Raw genomic sequence first — 20,111 nt, 5'->3', positions numbered from 1 at the left:
TGTGTCTGCCAGCGTGAAGCCTGCTTGGGATTCTCTCTCTCCCTCTCTCTCTCTTCCCTCCCCCAAATAAATAAGCATTTTTAAAAAATCACTATGGCTGAGTAAAGAATTATAGGTATCTCTTGCTATCCAAATCCAGCACAAATTCAGGTAGTAAGACATACTATGTTCCCACATAAGTTTGAGTTTTGTTTGGCAAATAGTGAGAGTCTGAATGGTAAAAAGTCTGTCCAAAATTTTATTTGAATCTACTCGGTACCAGAGAGTGAAAGTTGGAAGAGTGAGAATTTGGATCAATTTCTGATTTGGAGAGTTTCTGACCACTATGGTGAAATTAGCAGATCCTAAGAAGGACCCCCTTCTGACTCACACATACAGAAATGCTAGATAAAATATCCTCCCCACACACATTTGTTTAAAAAAACAAAAAAGTTAAAAAAGAAAGGTGAATTCTTTTTAAAAAGTTAAGGTCACGGCAGTAGTAGGTGTCGTGGTGAGGGGGTGCTGACTTTTGGATGAGTCTAGTTGGGTTAGTTCTGAACATTAGATAAGACTCTAGAGAGATGGAATTAAGGTCTTGGGCTCTGTTGGAGACGCAGAAACAAATCATAAAACAAGAATAGGACATTGTGAAAGAGAGAGATTGGATGACAAACATCATAAATGAATAACAAACATCAACATTTAGTGCCTTAATTTGAGTGTCACACAAGTACAATCTTACTTTCAGTGAATGGAAGAATTTTAGAAAAGCACTTGCTCCATTAGCAAAGATATTACCTAACAAAGGTCCAAACCTTCTGATTCAATACCAGGGTGGAAATAAAGCTATAGGGCATAAACCTGATTTGATCCTCTATCTAGTCAAATGCTTTCTTATTTCCCATTTCAAGTCAAAAGCATGCAAGGCACTTCTTAGAGTAGATCAAAACACAGCTTGGATGTTCTCTCTAAAAACTCTCAAGTTCAAATGTTCCCTAGATTGAAAAGCTACACATTAATATGACTTTCCTCAATTCCTATAAAACAAGTTTCTATTCATGTTTACAAAATATTCAACTTATAGCAGTTGATAACATCAAGTTGGTATGTTTCTGAACACATGATTTTCTGTGTAGAAACAGCTTCATGTGTCGTTATACAAAATTGTTGAGGGCTGGTAGGGGAATAGGGAGTAACCGCTTAATGGGTGTGAGGTTTTATTTGTGGTGATGACAATGCTTTGAACAAGACAGAGGTGATGGTTGTGTAGATGGATGAAACGGGGAGACTCCAGGTCCTGAGGCCTCGACCCAACATGTCCCAAAGATGTGGCTGAAGGCTCTTGGTCTTGTCACCACAAAGAATTCGAGGACAGGCACAACACAGCACATGAGCAACACAAGAAAGTTCATTAAAGCAGAAGTACACCCATGAGATTTGAGTGGGCAAATGCAAAAGAGAGAGACAGAGAATGAGCAAGAGACCTGCACCTGCAGGGGGTTGGGTTTCTATCACTTAATGACAGGTGTTAACTTGGGGGAGGAATATTCACTACTTGAGGTGGGGTTTTCTTGAAAGCAAGGTTTCACACTTTTTTTTCATATTTGGTCAGGGGTCACTGGCCTATTTTGTCAGTCATCTTGGGCATATCTGGTTTGTTTGGGCTTCTTGTGGCTTTGTTTTGAGATCCTGCCAGGACAGGCCTCTGACTTTCCAGCCAGCCAGCCCTGGCTTCTTCTTTACTGACCTCCAGGCACCCTGCTTGAACCTAGCCAACTGCCTACTCTAATAGTTGTACAACACTGTGAATGCACTAAATGCCATTGACTTGTTCCCTTTAAAACTGTTTTGATGTTATGGGAGCTTCACTTCAAAACAAACATTTGTTGAGGACAAAGGCATGGTGTCTACCTGAAAGCACCTGGTTGGGTACTCTATGCCTCACACAATACAGCATTCTAGATGCTGCTAGCCATCTCACAAATATATGCAACTTCTCACAAAGAAAATGACAAGACAGCAAGCAGAAAGCAACAGAAACTCAACATCACCAGGAACATAGTCAGTTATACACAAATGATGCTACCTTTACATATTTTGGCATACCACAAAAACGATTCTTCTCTGGGGCACCCAGGTGAATCAGTTGGTTAAGCATCTAACTCTCGATTTTGGCTTAGGGCATGATCTCATGGTTCATGAGTTCGAGTCCTGCATTGGGGTTCTCCACTGACAGAGTGGAGCCTGCTTAGGATTCTCTCTCTGCCTCTCCCCTACTTGTGCTTATATGCATCTCTCTTTCTCTCTCAAAATAAATAAACTTAAAAAAAAGATTCTTCTCTAAATGTGAAATTTGGAAGAGTATCTAAAAATTGTTCTTTTAACAACTCTTTTCATTCCACAATTCTGAAGACTAAGGATCTAATTTTATGCTGATTTTTGATCTGAGATGTAAACACATAAAACCCAATAGAAATAAGAGGTGAATGTCTTACCTCTGAATTCAAGTCCCCGCAGCTGGAAAGTGACTAGCCCGTTGCCTATCTCTATAAGGTGTACTAATGCATTGAGGTAGTCAGAGGCAAGAATGAAACAGTCCCCCGTACTGTAGTTTCCCCACCGTCCTAGGAGCAAATCACCACAGAGACTGTGTTGTAGGGATCTGGTTAAATGTTCATAAAAGATGGAATTCAGATTGTTGTCATCTGATCCTGTAAGAAGGGATTAAAAATGTTACACTTTACCCTACATCTGTCACGTCAACAAGATTGTTAAAAATATTAAAGCTAATTTCTAGTTAGGGAAATTTTTTTTGACAAGAAAAATAATATTAATACCCTAACAATTTCTATTTAAAAATGAAACAGGGTAATGAGAAGAGGTTCAGAATTTAGAGTTACAGGGGTGCCTGGGTGGCTCAGTCAGCTGAGCCCCAAATTCTTGACATCACTTCAGGTGGGACTGAGCCCTGCATCGGGGCTCCTCACTGAGCATGGAGCCTGCTTGGGACTCTCTCTCTGCCCCTCCCCTGCTTGTGCTCTGTCTCTTTCAAAATAAATAAATAAACTTTAAAAATAATATAAAATCTTTAAAACATTTTTTTAAAGTTAAAAAAAAAAGCATGCATATTAATTCAGGATTTGGCCTTTTTTAACATACACAATGGCATCATTTGCATCATGAGAATTCCAAGCTCCTTACACAAGGACGTATTCCAAGCACATAGAGCTGAGATGGCTGTTTTATCTACCAGTATGTGGTGACAACAGTCGTTATTATCAAGTAACTAGTCCTACGTAATCCAATTTTAGAGTTACAAAAACCATTTGATTATTAATTAGGTTTCTCAAGTAGACAGAGTATTTGAAGGAATCTGAGAGTCAAATGGATACAAATACTTCAGTCTACCTTTGAGTTAGATTTCTTTTATTAAATTAATACATTGGAATCCTGGTTAATTTCTTACAGTTGGATTAGTGAGATTCACCCTCTATGTGTCCAATTACTAACAGATGGGCTGACAAAAGGATGTTTCCCCAATGACAAAACTAAGGAGCCAGACTTTAGATAATGGTACCACCACCCAAATACCACGTACTGAAGCTCTGTCTTGAATGGTTCCCTCACATGACATCTTTATACACAATAAACTAAATGAAATTAAATGAATATTTACCTAAATATTCAGGGAAGCAGGGGAAGCAAATATATTAATAAATATACCTATTGGTCAGATTGCATATTCTTTGATACACTTGACCAGTTTTACTTTAACTGTTCTACTTTTTAACCTCTGGAAGACAATACCTTTCAATGGCATTTTTAATTCCTCTGAGCATTCTTAAAGTGCACTTTATAAAAGATGGGTATATACATTGTAGATACTCGAATTCACATATACTTTGCTAAAGCAGAACAAAAAGCAAAGGATAGACAGTAAAACCTTGGACCATGAGTAACTTATTCTGCAAGTAGTCCACAAGACGAGCAAACATTTCTAATAAATTTTAACTTGATAAACGAGAGAGGTCTTACGATATAAGCAGTACATGACGCCAAATGTCACATGATCACAACTGAGCCAATGGTTCTTGAAATTCACTCTGATATACAAGTGCTTTGGATCACAAGCATGTTTCTGGAATGAATTATGCTCACACACCAAGGTTTTACTGTATACTCTTTGGGAAATGACAATTTGGAACTGACAGAGGATTCCCAATCAGTTAGGAAGCGAAATATATATAAATAACACATTTCTTAGACTTGCTTCTTTACTCACAAATGGAACTTTTACCTGGATTTCTATCAAGCTGGGAAGCCAATCTGGTATTCGAATGATCCACTCGTTTTGTGCTGAAGAGGGCAAAACAACATTTTTACTAAGCCTTAATTAAAAAGGAGAAAACCATATAATTGAAGTTAAGTATTATCACTTTATGTATATCTCTGAGAAAAATCTATGATTGGCATATTGCTAAAACTCCTCAGTAGTGTAGTTTAGGGGTAAGGTTTTTTACTCTCCCACCTTCATTATACATAAACACAGCAGTTATCTCCTAACATGTTAAATTGAACAGTGGGTAGAAAGACATTAATGAGTTTAATGCAAAAAAAAAAATTGATTAAAAATGTGTACCATATATAGTTCTTAGAGATATACAGTGCATGAAACATTTTTGCAAGGGGAAGGTACATCTATTAATGTCCAATGGTACAGTGTTCTTTAGAACAGTCGTTCCTAAAATGTGGTCCACAGAACTGGAAGCAGGGGCCTCAAGACCCTTTCAGGCAGTTTTCCAGATCAAAATGATTTTCATAACAATCTTGAGCTGTTACTGACTTTTTTCACCAGTCGACAAGTGCATTGATGGTGCAAAAGTAACGGTGGGTATGACTACCAGCACTTCAACTTGAATCAAAGCATTAGTATCAAACTGTATTTTTTACTGCCACACATGCACAAGAAAAAACAATAAACCAAAAATTCACATTTCAATTGAAAATGTCTTTAATGAAGCAATAAAAAAATTAGTTTTATTAAATCACACCTCCTCAGCATAGGTCTTTTTCATATTGTGTGATGGTTGTCTCAAGGGATTGCATTTGTGCCACTGTTTGAATTGCAAGCTGCACTTGGTACTTTTTTTTTTTCATGGAACATCACTTTTATTGTGATTATTCAGACTTGCATACTTGAGAGACATTTCTCAAAAATGAAGAAAGTGAGTCTGTCCTGTTGCCAATAACAAAATTCAAGTTTTTCAGCAAAAATCAGAATTTGGGAAAATGTATATTTACTATAATGAGTTTGATAGCTTACCAACAAACACATTCCTTACACCTCCTTTCACCTTCTTATTAATGATCTCCTCCCCTTTGTATCCTAAGACCCTTACCTCTCTCCTTAGCTCATGTAAGTATCACGCTACATGTCTCTGGAATTTCCACATCTGTGTGGATTCCACATATGCACACTATTAAATTTGATTTTCTCCTGTTCATCTGTCTCATGTCAATTTGATTCTTAGTTGAGCTAGAAGGATCTTGAAGGGTAGAGGAAATTCTTCTTCCCCAACAACAGATAATGGTTTTAAGATTCCATATTGCAGCTAATCTTTAGGAAACTACCATGTGTCGACTTCTAGTGAAAGATCAAAGAGAAATATCCACAATTGTTTAAAAAGGCTATTAAAATACTTCTTTCTTTTCCAGCTATGTGTCTGTGCGAGGCCAGATTTTCTCCATATAATTCAACCAAAACAACATATTGCAACAACAGATTGGTTGCAGAAGCAGTTATGAGAATCCAGCTGTCTTTTACTGAGCCAGACATTAAAGAGATTTATAAAACTACAAAAACAGTGACACTCTTCTCACTGATTTTTTTGCTGGTATAGAAATTACAGTAATTTTCATTAAAAACTGTTATTTATATTAACACATAATGGGTTTATTGTTGCTATTGTTAAACTAATTAATAAACATTTGAATTTTTCTGAGTTTTGATTTCTAACACAGTAAGTATCTGTAGATAAATCCTGTGTCAACAAAAACTTCTGACATTTCAATAACCGTGAAGAGAGTAAAGGGGTTCTGAGACCAAAACTGCTGCCACAGACAGTATTTTGGACCAAAATTAAATTGCCTGAGAACATCAGTAACACAGAAATTCATCAAAAAGAGAAACACCAAGTGTGGTTTTAGATAAAAGACCAGAGCAAAAGCTTCCAATCCACAAGCTATTCCACTGTTTAAAAGGTGAGACCACTATTTTCACCTATTAGGTGCACTGATGTGTGAAAGTGTAGAAAGAAAAGAGGCAGTCATGGAGATGGCCCATAGAATTACAAATTAGTATAAGCTCTTTTTGAATCAATGTCAATACATGTTAAACGCCTTTAAAATGTTTGGGTTCCGTGACTCAGTAATTCCCCTTTTGGATAATCTTTCCAAAAGGAAAGAAGGAAGGAAGGAAGGAAGGAAGGAAGGAAGGAAGGAAGGAAGGAAGGAAGGAAGGAAAGAAAGAGAGAGAGAGAGAGAGAGAGAGAGAGAGAGAGAGAAAGAAAGAAAGAAAGAAAGAAAGAAAGAAAGAAAGAAAGAAAGTAAGTTTGGAGAGATTACACGTAAGGATAGTTAGCAGGCATCAGATGAAACAGCTAGCCAAAGAAACTAAATCTAAATGGAGAAAATACTTTATGCACAGAGATGGTCATTAAAAAGTTCTGCTCATGAGAAACCAGATGTAATCTATAGAAAATTTAGCTCTACAAATAGATATTTCTCAGGAAACTATGAGATAACTAGTTATGACTGCTATAATGACATAACATTGTATAGCATAAAGTTTCAGAGCTGTATTAATGTGGAACTCTAAGAAATAGCATTAAAAGAAAAAAGACAGAAAAAGGAATATGTTCACCAAGAACTAGGTTTTTAAAAAATCTCAAGAAAAATGGCAGAGAAAATATAGAACAGTTACTCTGACTCTTCTAATTTTATGTGATTTTGAAACTTCAAGAGTATTTATAAAGTTTTAGCAACATATTTCAACACAAAAATTATTAACCAGGAAACATTTAGGATAATGCTGTTGATAGTTTTTCCTAGTAAAAAATAGATAAAATTGGCTTTCAAATGCTTTATTGTACTCACTTATAGTCTCTCTCCCAGAATTTGACAGGTCGAACATACGAAGTGATGAATATTGCACTTCCTAGAAAGGGATTTAGTGGAGTAGAAAAAAAGGCCGATACAGCAGCCTGAACAAACAACATGGCTGAATCTATAAAAAGCTGGTTAAGGACTTTAACATTCATTTGAGTGAGCACTCACACACAAATACATCTCACAAACACATTGCCATTACCGCAATGAAAACAATGTGAAGTTTGTCACAGGAATACAGAAGAGGGTGTCACTGGACAATATAAGGGGGTACAAGTAGGAAGACAAGCCAGGATAGTACAGCCTGGCGTGATGCTTTGAAGGGAATCAAATAAACATCTGCTAATACGTATTTGGGAAAAGTCCATATATTACCCTGGGATAAAGATGCTGGCTTTAATTTTCCACAAGATAAAACTAAAATTTACACAAACAAAAAATCTGTATTTCTATCCACGTAGTCACTAACCTTTACTTTTATTTAGAAAGTACTTTTAAGAAATGATGAGATTAGAAAATTTTAGACATAGTTAAATTACAATCATGATTATGAAAAATGTTTGTAATCTTCATTTAGAAATATTTCTAGGGGTGCCTGGGTGGCTCAGTCAGTTAAGCGTCTGCTGTTAGTTTTGGTTCAGGTAATGATCTCACGGTTTGTGGGTTCAAGTCCCGCATGAGGCTTTGTACTGACAATGCGGAGCCTGCTTGGGATATATTTTATCTTTCTAACTCTCTCTCTCTCTCAAATAAGTATTTAAAAAATATTTCTAAACATCTTGTATTTATTAAAAGTACTCATATCTGTAAACATAAAATTTTAAATCAGCATTAATTATAAAACTTTAATACTGTCCTCATGTTCAGATGATCTGTGGGTGCACCCAAAGCACTGAGAATATTTGATAATTTACCACCTAGTAATTTAAATGTCTATAAACCAACATTCACAATAAGGATATGACCGCCCTTTCTTATACAACTTTTATTGGAAGGATACGGGGTACTGCAAAGGGCTGAGCAAAAGCATGGAAAGCAGAACCCCATGTAATTTGCCATGGGGCAATGTAAGTGTACACAAACTGCAATTTATAAAGGAGTTCCCAAAGCTGTAGGAGGAAAAGAAAAACAATCAGTAAAAAACTTATCAGATATTTGAATTAGAAAATGAAAGACCTTTAAAATGTATTTTTTTCCTATAAGAAAATGGCACTTTTTTCCTATAAGAAAATATCTGCTATTTGCATAAAAGGAAAAGATAAATCAACTGCCAAAACACTGAATATATACTTAAGTAAAGACAGCTAGCTGATTTATGGATTTGTGTTTCATCTGTTAAAAAAAATTCTATGCCCTTTATTGGCTATATTACTACTACCTTGAGCAGAATTAAAAAAAGGTAGGACATTTAGATGTTTGCAAAGCTTAAGTAATTCATACATATTTTTATCCCTAAGACACATTCTCCTCAAATTGTAGTGCTTTGGAAACAGAGTATGTTTTAAATGCAATGTCAGAAGAAATTTGAAACCAGCCAGGCAGGAAATAAAGTTGTAATACAGTTGTCACTGCCTATTCGCCTAAGGATTTAGTAGTGCATATTAGGCATCTGATCATAACCTCAATTGGTATGGTCGATGGAAACACAACACACGTTTTAATTTTATGTAAATTAGTATTTGTTTTGTTGTTGAACACGTCTTCAACACTGAAACAGAATTACTGTGTTTGTCCAAAATTGCCTCTGCATGGCAGGCAATGCAAGGTCCAATTCACAAAACAGACACAGAATCTTAAAAACAAGAGGTTCAGACTAACTTGGTGCCATGATTCAGGCATCAAGCACCTCAATTAACTGAACGATTTCAGTTAATTTGCAAATGAACCTGTTTAACTCCCAATTAAAAAAAAAGAAACCTCAACTTCAACCAATTAGAAAAAGCAGATGAACTCCTGCATTGTTCTCCGTGACTCAAATTTATGCCGGTAATCCTTGATACTAACGTGATCAGGATGTCAGGAAGTAAAAGCAGTGTGTGTATTATCAAGATGCCATTATTCATGGTCTAAAAGCAGTGATTCAGAAAACTTCAGATTCTAAATATGAAACAGACTGAACTCAAATTTTGACTGTAACACTGAGGAAAAAATGATACGCAATTACATGGATAAGTGGGTAGTGGATAAAAATTTCTGTATACATTCATAGTAATTTTTTTCTTGTAAGATTATTAAATTGATGGTGCATCTTACAATGATATCTTAAAAACTATATCTAGAAATCTCTTAAAAATTACTTGCTTACTATCATTGTTAAATTCTATCACCTAACCTTACTAATGCAAACCCCTTAAGGGCAGAGCTTTCTCTATTTTGTTCACTGATGTAGCCTCAGCATCTAGAACAGCTGTGGAACACTGTATGCTCTCAAGAACAATTTGCTTAACAAATGAACGTATTAAGAAAATCCAAACTAATTCAAGTTAAGACTATTTCAAAGACTGTTTCTATTTTATTGCAACTTTCACTTTTTCCCCCAACAGTATACTAAGATGCCCTACAATTTCCAGTCTAAATATTTAAATTTGTGAGAAACCACATGCTTCTTTATACAAACAATTCTTTGATTAACTTTCTGGCTTCCTCCTTTGGTTACCCATGCTCACGAGAAGAGGAAATAAATGATAAAAATGCATACAAATTAGTGACCGAGCAAACATAATACTGCAATATTCTAGAAGCTACTTAGTACAACATTTAGCACAATATTTTGAAATGGACTATCACTAAAACCTGTTCAGATTAACGTTTACCACTTGTACTATTCCCATCCTAGGTTAGACCTCTATCACATCTCAATTACTGTCACAGTCTCTTAAACTGTTCTCCATACCTTTGGGTTCTCTCTTCCCCAAGTCATCCCAATGTAGCTGACCAGGCTAACTTGCCTAAAATTGGGCTTTCATTGTGTTTTGTAGCTGCTCATATGCTTCAGCTCTCTGTTACCTATCAAATGGGATAATATATGTCAAAGTCCTTTGTATGTGGTCAGCGTTAACATGAAATCTAAACTCTAATTTATAAATAATTTGATTGCACAACTTATTTCATTGAGAAAGGTAGTATGGTTCAGCAAAAAGATTCTTGGAATGGGAGGCAGAAGACCCATATTTTGTCATCTCATTTGTAAAAGGACTAAAAGTACCTCTCTTATGGGTGGATAATAAATCTCAGAAGCATTTTGTAATTTTCAGAGTATTCTGCAAATGTCACCATGAAACTAATTTCTGATTCCTCCCACACGGCCTCACTGCCTTCAGTATTTACCATCTTCATTCAGCTATCAGGTTATTTCCTCCCTCCATCTATCTAGCAGCCCACAGCCCAGTGCAATTATTACCACATCTATTTCTAGGATTATTCAAAACCACATCCACTTTTGGAAGATCCTATGGATTTAAAAATACACAGCTAGTGGTGTTTCTCTAAATTTTCTATATAACTTAATCTTATCTTCCTAGCCATATAACAAGAAACACGTCTTTTATGGATCATAGTGAGTAACATTGGTTAGGGATTCTACTATGTTTCTAAATGACTGGTTGATTGAAGAAAGATATTACTTAAAAGACAGTGAAACAAATGGAATGCAAGCAGAATCCTCACTAAATGCTATATTACTTAGGGAGCTACTTTTTACCGATAGGGATATTCCTTTCAGTGACAAATTACCTTGTTGAAGAGTATAGACATGAAGAAGAGATCCAACAACATGGTCTCTGAAAACGCTTCATAGTCGATTTTGAAAAAGAGCACAGTGAAGAGGACTGTGACATACTGATATGTAGGGCTGCTGAAAGAGGATCGTAGCAACTTCAGACCAGCAATGGTGATCATTAAAGCACCTAATCTATAAGATAAAGAAAGCACAACTCATCAATCAATGGCTGAAAACTTCAGAAAATCTACTAACTTCAGAAAAATCACTATTTCATTTACTATGCTTACGATACATTTACATCCAAAGTGAACTTCTAAAAATGATTTATACACCAAGCAAATCACATCCTAAAATAAACTCTTATATTCCCTTTTAACAATATGTATTATGATTCTTATTTCTTTATATAAATAAGCACACTTAAAAAAATAAATAACAGCATTGCATTTCTAATATATGGTTCTCCAGTTTCTTAATATCTGTATTGCTTTAATAGTAATAGCATTTAGCACATAAAAAACATGTATTAACGCTTACCCAACAACACGTACCTAGTCTAGTGTGTAGGCCTATACGATGACCGTATAGGCAAGTGACCACCTACATAGTCTGGTTTACACAGTACACAAAAACAGACATCTCTCAAATTGACCATCTAATAACAGAAATGAACCTTATTCAATAAATGTTCTCTCATAAAATATTAGTTGACAATAAGATGTCTAGAGTAGTGATATACAAGAGCAGGAACAGATGTTCAGGAATTTCACCTCACTTTTTTATCTTACAGTGCACTGCACTAATGACACTCAATTATTTGTTACTTGATCAATGTCTGAAGACACTGCCTATGACAGCCGCTAGTGGTTAAACATAGATGAGAGGAGTACTGTACTTACTCTGTATCCAGTTTTTTTGGACTAGCAATGGTCTCTGCACTGCTACTAAGTTCATTAAGAACAATCAATGGGTAGATGATATTCTTCTCCACAAAAAGAAGCCACACATGAAGTTTCTCAAACCACATCATAGTGGCTGCATCTAACAAGGCAATGTAAGAAGATCACATCATCTAGTGTACAAAATACAGGCATACCTCATTTTATTGAGCTTTACTTTACAGTACTTGGCAGATACTGGGGTTCTTCTTGGTTTTTTTCTTTGTTTACAAATTGAAGGTCTGTGGCAACTCTGCACTGAGCACGTCTATCAGCACCCTTTTCCAACAGCATCTGTCACATTTTGGTAATTCTTGCAATATTTAAAACTTTTTCATTATAATTGTATTTGTTACAGTGATCTATGATCAGTGACCTTTGATGCTATTGTTGTATTTGGGGATAACAAAAACTGGACCAATGTCAGATGGCAAACGTAACCAATAAATGTGTGTGCTCTGACTGCTCCACTGATCCACTGTTCCCCCACCTCTCTCCCTCCTTTCGGGCCTCTCTATTCCTTACGATTAAAATTAGGCCAATAACTCTACAATGCTCTTTAAATGTTCAAGTGAAAGGAAGAATCACACATCTCTCATTTTAAACCACAGGCTAGAAATTATTAAGTTTCATGAGGAAGGCGTGTTGAAAGCCAAGACAGGCCAAAAGCTAGGCCTCTTGTGCCAAGCATTAGCCAAGTTGTGACTGCAAAGGAAAAGTTCTTGGAGCAAATTAAAAGCGCTGCTCCAGTGAATGTACGAATGATAAGAAAGTACAGCCTTATTGCTGACATGGAGAAAGTCTGCGTGGTCTGCATAGAAGATCAAACTAGCCACAGCATTCCCTTAAGCCAAAACTTAATCCAGAGCAAGGTCCTAACGCTCTGCAATTCTGGGAAGGCTGAGAGGTGACGAGGCTGCAAAAGAAAAGTCTGAAGCCAGCAGAGGTCGGTTCAGGAAGTTTAAGGAAAGAAGCCATCTCCACAACATGAAAGTGCAAGGTGAGACAGCAAGTGCATATGTAGAAGCTGCAGCAAGTTCTCCAGAAGATCCAGCTAAGATAATTCATGAAGATGGCTCCAGTAACCAACAGATTTTCAATGTGGATGAAATAGCCTTTTATTGGAAGAAGATGCCATCTAGGACATTCATAGCTAGAGAGAAGTCAATGCCTGGCTACAAAGCCTCAAAACTCTCTTGTTAGGGGCTAACACAGCTGATGACTCTAAGTTGACACCAATGCTCACTGACCATTGTGAAAATCCTAGGGCCCTTCAGAATGATGCTAAATCTACTCTACCTGTGCTCTCCAAGTGAAACAACAAAGCCTGGATGACACATGTATTCATGACATAGTCTACTGAATATTTTAAGTCCAATGTTGAGGCCTACTGCTCAGAAAAAGAGATTTCTTTCAAAAATAGTACTGCTCGTTGGGGTACACCTGGGCAGCTCAGTTAAGTGTCCAACTTAGGCTCAGGTTATGATCTCACAGTTCGTGAGTTCGATCCCCATGTCAGGCTCTGTACTGATAGCTTGGAGCCTGGAGCCTGCTTCGGATTCTGTCTCCCTCTCTCTCTCTCTCTCTGCCCCTTCCCAGCTTGCTGTCTCTCTCTCAAAAAAATAAATTAAAAAAATTAAAAAAAAAATACTACTGCTCATTGACAGTGTCTGCAAACAACATCTACTCTGTAGCCCATGGGGATTCAAGGAATAATTTTGACTTTCAAGTCTTATTTAAGAAATACATTTTATAAGGCTATAGCTGCCATAGACATTGATTCCTCTGATGGATCTGGGCAAAGCAAACCGAAAAACCTTGAGAAAGAATTCACTATTCTAGATGCCATTAAGGACATTTGCAATTCGTGGAAAGAGGTCAAAATATCAATATTAACAGAAGTTTGGAAGTTGATTCCAACACTCATGGATGACCCTGAGGATTCAAGACTGCAGTGGAGAAAGTCACTGAAGATGTGGTAGAAATAGCAAGAGACCTAGAATTAGCAGTGGAGCCTGAAAATGGGACTGAACTGCTGCAGTCTCAGGATAAAACTTGAATGGATGAGGAGCTGCTTCCCACGGATGAACAAAGAAAGTGGTTTCATGAGATGGAATCTACTCCTGGTAAAGATGCTGTGAAGACTGTTGAAATGACAACAAAGGGTTTAGAATATTACGTAAACATAGTTGATAAAGCAGTGTAGGATTTTGGAGAACGACTCCAATTTTGAAGGAAGTTACTTACACTGTGGGTAAAATGATATCAAATAGCATGCTACAGAGAAATCACTCGTAAAAGGAGTCAACTGATGTAGCAGACATCATTGTTGTCTTATTCTAAGAAATTGCCACAGCCACCCCAACCTTTGGCAACCACCATCCTGATCAGTCAGCAGCCATCAACACTGAGGTGAGGGCCTCCACTAGCAAAAGGATTACAACTCGCTGGAAGCTCAGATGACGGTCACCATTTTTTGGCAAGAGAATTTTTTTAAAAAGGTATGTGCACTGTCTTTTTAGACAGAATGCTCTTGGCACACTTTAATTAGACTACAGGGTAAACATAGCTTTTATATGCATTGGGACACCAAAAAATTGACTTGTCTTGCTTTATATTGTGATATTCACTTTATTGCAGTGGTCCACAACCAAACCAGCAATATCTTCCAGGTATGCCGATAGTTTGGCAAAGTGACGTGAAAGGAAAATCTTACAGCACAAACTTGTCTCGGCTATAAATAAATAATGTAAGAAATCCAGTATTTCAATCACTTGCCAACTTCTATGAATTCTGATACACGTTCAGTTTTGCAACTTAGATGTGACTTAAATTTAGATGAGGGGCGCTAGGTGGCTCTGATCTCAGCTCAGGTCATGATCTCTTTGTGGGTTTGAGCCCTGCATTGGGATCTGCACTGTCATCAGATAGCCTGCTTGGAATGATATGAATTCCCTTTCTCTTAGCCCCTCCCCTGCTCATTCTCCCTCTCTAAATAAACTTAAAAAATTTTTAGACGAATTTCCTTTTAAATTTTAATTCTTGGGGCGCCTGGGTGGCTCAGTCGGTTAAGCGTCTGACTTCGGCTCAGGTCATGATCTCACAGTTCGTGGGTTCGAGCCCCGCGTCGGGCTCTGTGCTGACAGCTCAGAGCCTGGAGCCTGCTTCACATTCTGTGTCTCCCTCTCTCTTTGCCCCTTCCCTGCTCATGCTGTGTCTCTCTGTCTCAAAAATAAATAAACATTAAAAAAAAATTTTTTTTTTTAAAATAAATTTTAATTCTTGAAACCTCAGTTTTTAACCATAACTTTTTCTCATTTATGCCTATAACTTCTGGAGAAAAGTTAGTAAGATTATGAGACTGCCCTTTTTCCGGAAAAGAAATAAATGACCTATTAAAATTATCTGTTTTTAAAATCTTAAGGTACATGTGTGTGTACGGGCATATGTATGTGTGTGTATCTTATGTACATCTCAGAACATGTATGAAAGTATGATATGTTTTAGATTCACACACTTCATAGAAGTCATTGCACTGTCAGTAATGTTTTTTAGAGTACTTTCACCTTATTTCATTGGGGAAAGTATCTAGGATAAACTGAAAGATTTAAAATAAGGTTCTCTAGCTATCTGAAAACATAGCTGGCTTCAGGAAATGTTCTAATGAATAATCTTTTTCTTTCCATTGCTAAAGTCAATAGAAGTGAAAAGAAATAAACTTTGCTAATACCTAGTGCTTTCAATAAGTCAAACATGTTATACTGATTCAAAATTTATAAAACTTTAGACTAAATATTTTGTTAAGATCAAAAAAGAAATAATTATGATCAATGACTTACTGTAAGGAAAACTGCTCTTCAAAACAAATTGGATACACTTGCTATTTTTGTATATGAAAGCAATACTAACAGTTCACTATGAAAATAATACATCATTCTACTAAGTTCTTTTACTGACTGTATGAAAGAACCAGTACAGATTGTCATACAGCTTTATGTCATTTTCTCTTAATTTTTAAAATTTATTTTGAGAGAGAGAGAAGAGGAGGGACAAGGAAGGAGGAAGGGAAAGGAAGGGGGAGAGAGAGAGAGAGAGAGAGAGAGAGAGAGAGACAGACAGACAGACACACACAGAGGGAGAGGGAGAGAGAGAATCCCAAGCAGGCCCCGCACCGTCAGCACAGAGCCTGACGCGGGGTTTAAGCCCATCAATCAGGAGATTATAACCTGAACCGAAATTAAGAGTCAGACACTCAACCGACTGAGCCACCCAGGTGCCCCATGTCATTGTCCCTTATTAAAAGAACACATAAGAAGTATGCACAATGCCATTACTGCAGCCTACAGGTTAATGTTTCATTATCTCTTCAGGATCAAACTGGTCACCAAGGTTTCAGTCCCATGATGCTCTAAGCAATTCTACTAAAAGGCCCGAGAAATTTGCTTTGAAAATGCAAAGTTAAGTTTGTAATAGAAAACTTCCAAAGGCTTCAGAGCTCTCTAAACAATTTATCTTCAAACAATTGAAGAATTTACTCTTTATAGTAATTCATTAACTGAAAAAAAGGTTTGAGGAAAAACCACTGGTTTGTTTAATCATTGATATAATGAATGATGACATAGTTATGAACTTTTATTATTTCCCTAAAACGAGCAAGTATGGGATATTGCAAGTCATGGGGCCAATGAAGAAAGACCAAATACTTACAATAGGAAAGACAAGTCAGGATTTAAAGTGGACTGGCCTTCTACCTCTTTCTGAGTCATTTTATGCTTTACCCCAAAATCTGAGCAAGTAAGAACAATTACAAATGTTTTTTTTTTTTTAATTTTTTTTCAACGTTTTTTATTTATTTTTGGGACAGAGAGAGGCAGAGCATGAACGGGGGAGGGGCAGAGAGAGAGGGAGACACAGAATCGGAAACAGGCTCCAGGCTCCGAGCCATCAGCCCAGAGCCTGACGCGGGGCTCGAACTCACGGACCGCGAGATCGTGACCTGGCTGAAGTCGGACGCTCAACCGACTGCGCCACCCAGGCGCCCCCAATTACAAATGTTTTAAATTTCTTTTCATCTCATCAACTCTTTCCTACCTTTCTCTGGTAGGACATAGTGTCTCTGGTGGAAAGAGGAACAAAATTCTCTCTATTCCCCCTATGCTTTGAGCTAAAAATATTTCAAATAGAAATCTTAAGGAGGACTGGGTTGCCTGTACATAGAAAAGATGTAAGGAAAGGGTAAGGACTGGAAAGAGAAGCCACAAACATGCACAGAAGGATTTGTCAATGAGAGGTCTATGAAGAACAATACAGAGAGGAAGTAAATTTTATTCTGTGGAAGCCGGGATGGTAGCATTGACATTTATCCTTCAACTGAAATTAAAGCATCCTGAAAAAGGTTTGACTCATCACAGCTTCAAATATAAGTATAATAAACACAAGCCACAGTGTTACTTAATGATACTTATTTAATGGTCTCCGTTAAAGTGTAAAAAAAAAAAAAAAAAAAAAAAAATCCACAATATTAAACAGAGAGGAGTATTAATGAAATACTTACTCCGAACTTCGTATTGATTATACTCCACTGTCTTCAGCAGAGGGTGAGAAAAACAGTGCCATGGTAGCTGTTTTCTAACTTGAGGCAGCACATAATGGGTTACAAAACCTACAAAGCCGACCAATGCATATAACACATACTTGAGAGCAGGCTAAAAGAAGAATAAAATTGAGAAAATTAAAAGTGATTTTGAGAACCATAGAATTCCTAATGTGTCAGTCCAATTTCTACTTATTAATAGAAAATAGCAAAGTCAATTTGAGAAGGTAAGAACTAAAATCTGTCAACATTTTACATTGTTTTATTATGTAGTTTTTCTGAAACTTGTACCAGCGTTGCCCCATACGATCCACCGATACAGAGAAAAGTGGTGGTATGTCACATCCGACATCAATTACTAAATGATGTCTTGGGCTTTCTCTCTCTAGGATCACTGGCTCTGGGGAAAACCAGCTGCCCTTCTGTGTGGATACTCAAGCAGCTAATGGTAAGGGCACATGGAAAGGACCTTAGATCTCTGGCCAATGATCAGTAAAGAAATAAGTCCTACTAATAGCCTCAGTTGATGGCAGCCCCAAATGACTGCAGCATCATAACATATCCTGAACTAGGACCATCTAGCTGAGCTACAATTATAATCAGATTCACGACTCAGAGAAACCATGAGAAAATAAATATTTGTTATTAAAACCAAACAAAACATCATATATTTCAGCATTATGGACAAATATTATAATCAAAAAATTAGCCTAAACAAAATTATTTTCCCCCAATCAAAAGATCAAGATGATTCCTTACCTGCAACACTGTGAACACCGTGCTTACATGAATAGCAAAATACAGCACACCAATTACAATGCATACTACTAGGTCAGATTGTAAACGCTCACTCTGTGGAAGAAAACAGAATTAGCCAACAATTACATAAAATTTTAAAAATATGTATTTTTTATTCCCAACTGGCAAAATATAAGAAATAATTTTTCATTGACCCTATTCTTCTAGATAGCTCTTATACATAACAATTGGCTATAAGTCTTTTCTTCTTCAATTTCCTGATATCTTGGTTTAATACTGCAATACCAAGGAAATTAAGCTAGTTCCACACATGGAAGGAAAACTTCCAAACTCTTTCTATGAAGCCAGCATTACCTTGATTCCAAAACCAGACAGAGACCACACTAAAAAGAATTATAGACCAATTTCCCTGATGAACATGGATGCAAAAATTCTCAACAAGATATTAGCCAATCGGATCCAACAATACATTAAAAAAATTACTCACCACGACCAAGTGGGATTTATACCTGGGATGCAGGGCTGGTTCAATATCCACAAAATAATCGATGTGATACATCACATCAATAAAAGAAAGGACAAGAACTATATGATCTTCTCCATAGATGCAGAGAAAGCATTGGACAAAATACAGCATCCTTTCTTATTAAAAACCCTCAAGAAAGTAGGGATAGAAGGATCACACCTCAAGATGATAAAAGCCATATATGAAAGACCCAATGCTAATATCATCCTCAATGGGGGAAAACTGAGAGCTTTCCCCCTAAGGTCAGGAGCAAGACAGGGATGTCCACTCTTGCCACTGTTATTCAACAGTGTTATTCAACAATTGGAAGTCTTAGCCGCTGCAATCGAACAACACAAGAAATAAAAGGCACCCAAATCGGCCAGGAGGAGGTCAAACTTTCACTCTTTGCACATGACATGATACTCTATATGGAAAACCCAAAAGATTCCACCAAAAAAACTGCTAGAACTGATTCATGAATTCAGCAAAGTTGCAGGGTATAAAATCAATACACAGAAATTGGTTGCATTCCTATACACCAACAATGAAGAGGAAGTGAAATCAAGGAATCAATCCCATTTACAATTGCACCAAAAACCATAAAATACCTAGGAATAAATCTAAACAAAGAGGTAAAAAACCTATACACTGCAAACTATAGAAAGCTTATGAAAGAAATTGAAGACATATAAAAAAAAAAAAAAAAGGGAAAAATATTCCATGCACCAGTATAAGAAGAACAGTGTTAAAATGTCAATACTACTCAAAGCAATCTACATATTCAATACAATACCTATCAAAATAACAACAGCATTCTTCACAGAGCTAGGACAAATAATCCTAAAATTTGTATGGAGCCAGAAAAGACCCTGAATAGCTAAAGCAATCTTGAAAAAGAAAACCAAAGCAGGAGGCATCACAATCCTGGACTTCAAGCTGTACTACAAAAGCTGTAATCATCAAAACAGTATGGTACTGGCACAAAAACAGACACACTCAGATCAATGGAACAGAACAGAGAACCCAGAAATGGACCCACAAGTGTATGGCCAACTAGTCTTTGACAAAGCAGGAAAGAATATCCAATGGAATAAAGACAGCCTCTTCAGCAAGTGGTGCTGGGAAAATGGGACACTGACATGCAGAAAAATGAACCTGGACCACTTTCTTACACCATACACAAAAATAAACTCAAAATGGATGAAAGACCTAAACGTAAGACAGGAAGCCATCAAAATCCTCGAGGAGAAAGCGGGCAAAAACCTCTTTGATCTTGGCCGCAGCAACTTCTTACTCAACATGTCTTCAGAGGCAAGGGAAACAAATGCAAAAATGAACTATTGGGACCTCATCAAAAAAACAAAGCTTCTGCACAGCAAAGGAAACAATCAGCAAAACTAAAAGGCAACCAACAGAATGGGAGAAGATATTTGCAAACAACAT

The 20,111-nt window shown here is 36.8% G+C and overlaps 1 protein-coding gene across 9 annotated transcripts in view; it reads right to left on the bottom strand.

The window, feature by feature from the left end:
* PCNX1 (pecanex 1) overlaps positions 1–20,111 on the bottom strand; it is a 169,750-nt gene that overhangs the window by 25,089 nt on the left and 124,550 nt on the right. For all 9 annotated transcript variants that reach the window (XM_019451368.2, XM_019451370.2, XM_019451369.2 and 6 more), the window contains 8 exons: positions 18,161–18,253; positions 17,363–17,513; positions 11,770–11,911; positions 10,882–11,059; positions 8,150–8,258; positions 7,138–7,267; positions 4,280–4,338; positions 2,478–2,693 (listed from right to left, as the gene is read on the bottom strand). In XM_019451368.2, coding sequence (XP_019306913.2) covers positions 2,478–2,693; positions 4,280–4,338; positions 7,138–7,267; positions 8,150–8,258; positions 10,882–11,059; positions 11,770–11,911; positions 17,363–17,513; positions 18,161–18,253 — 1,078 coding nt within the window. The remainder of the gene's footprint in view (positions 1–2,477; positions 2,694–4,279; positions 4,339–7,137; positions 7,268–8,149; positions 8,259–10,881; positions 11,060–11,769; positions 11,912–17,362; positions 17,514–18,160; positions 18,254–20,111) is intronic.

The sequence above is a fragment of the Panthera pardus genome, unplaced genomic scaffold (assembly GCF_024362965.1).
Source record: "Panthera pardus isolate Hobbes unplaced genomic scaffold, ASM2436296v1 HiC_scaffold_24, whole genome shotgun sequence".
NCBI lineage: Eukaryota > Metazoa > Chordata > Mammalia > Carnivora > Felidae > Panthera > Panthera pardus.
This window is presented reverse-complemented; position numbering and strand designations above follow the sequence as displayed.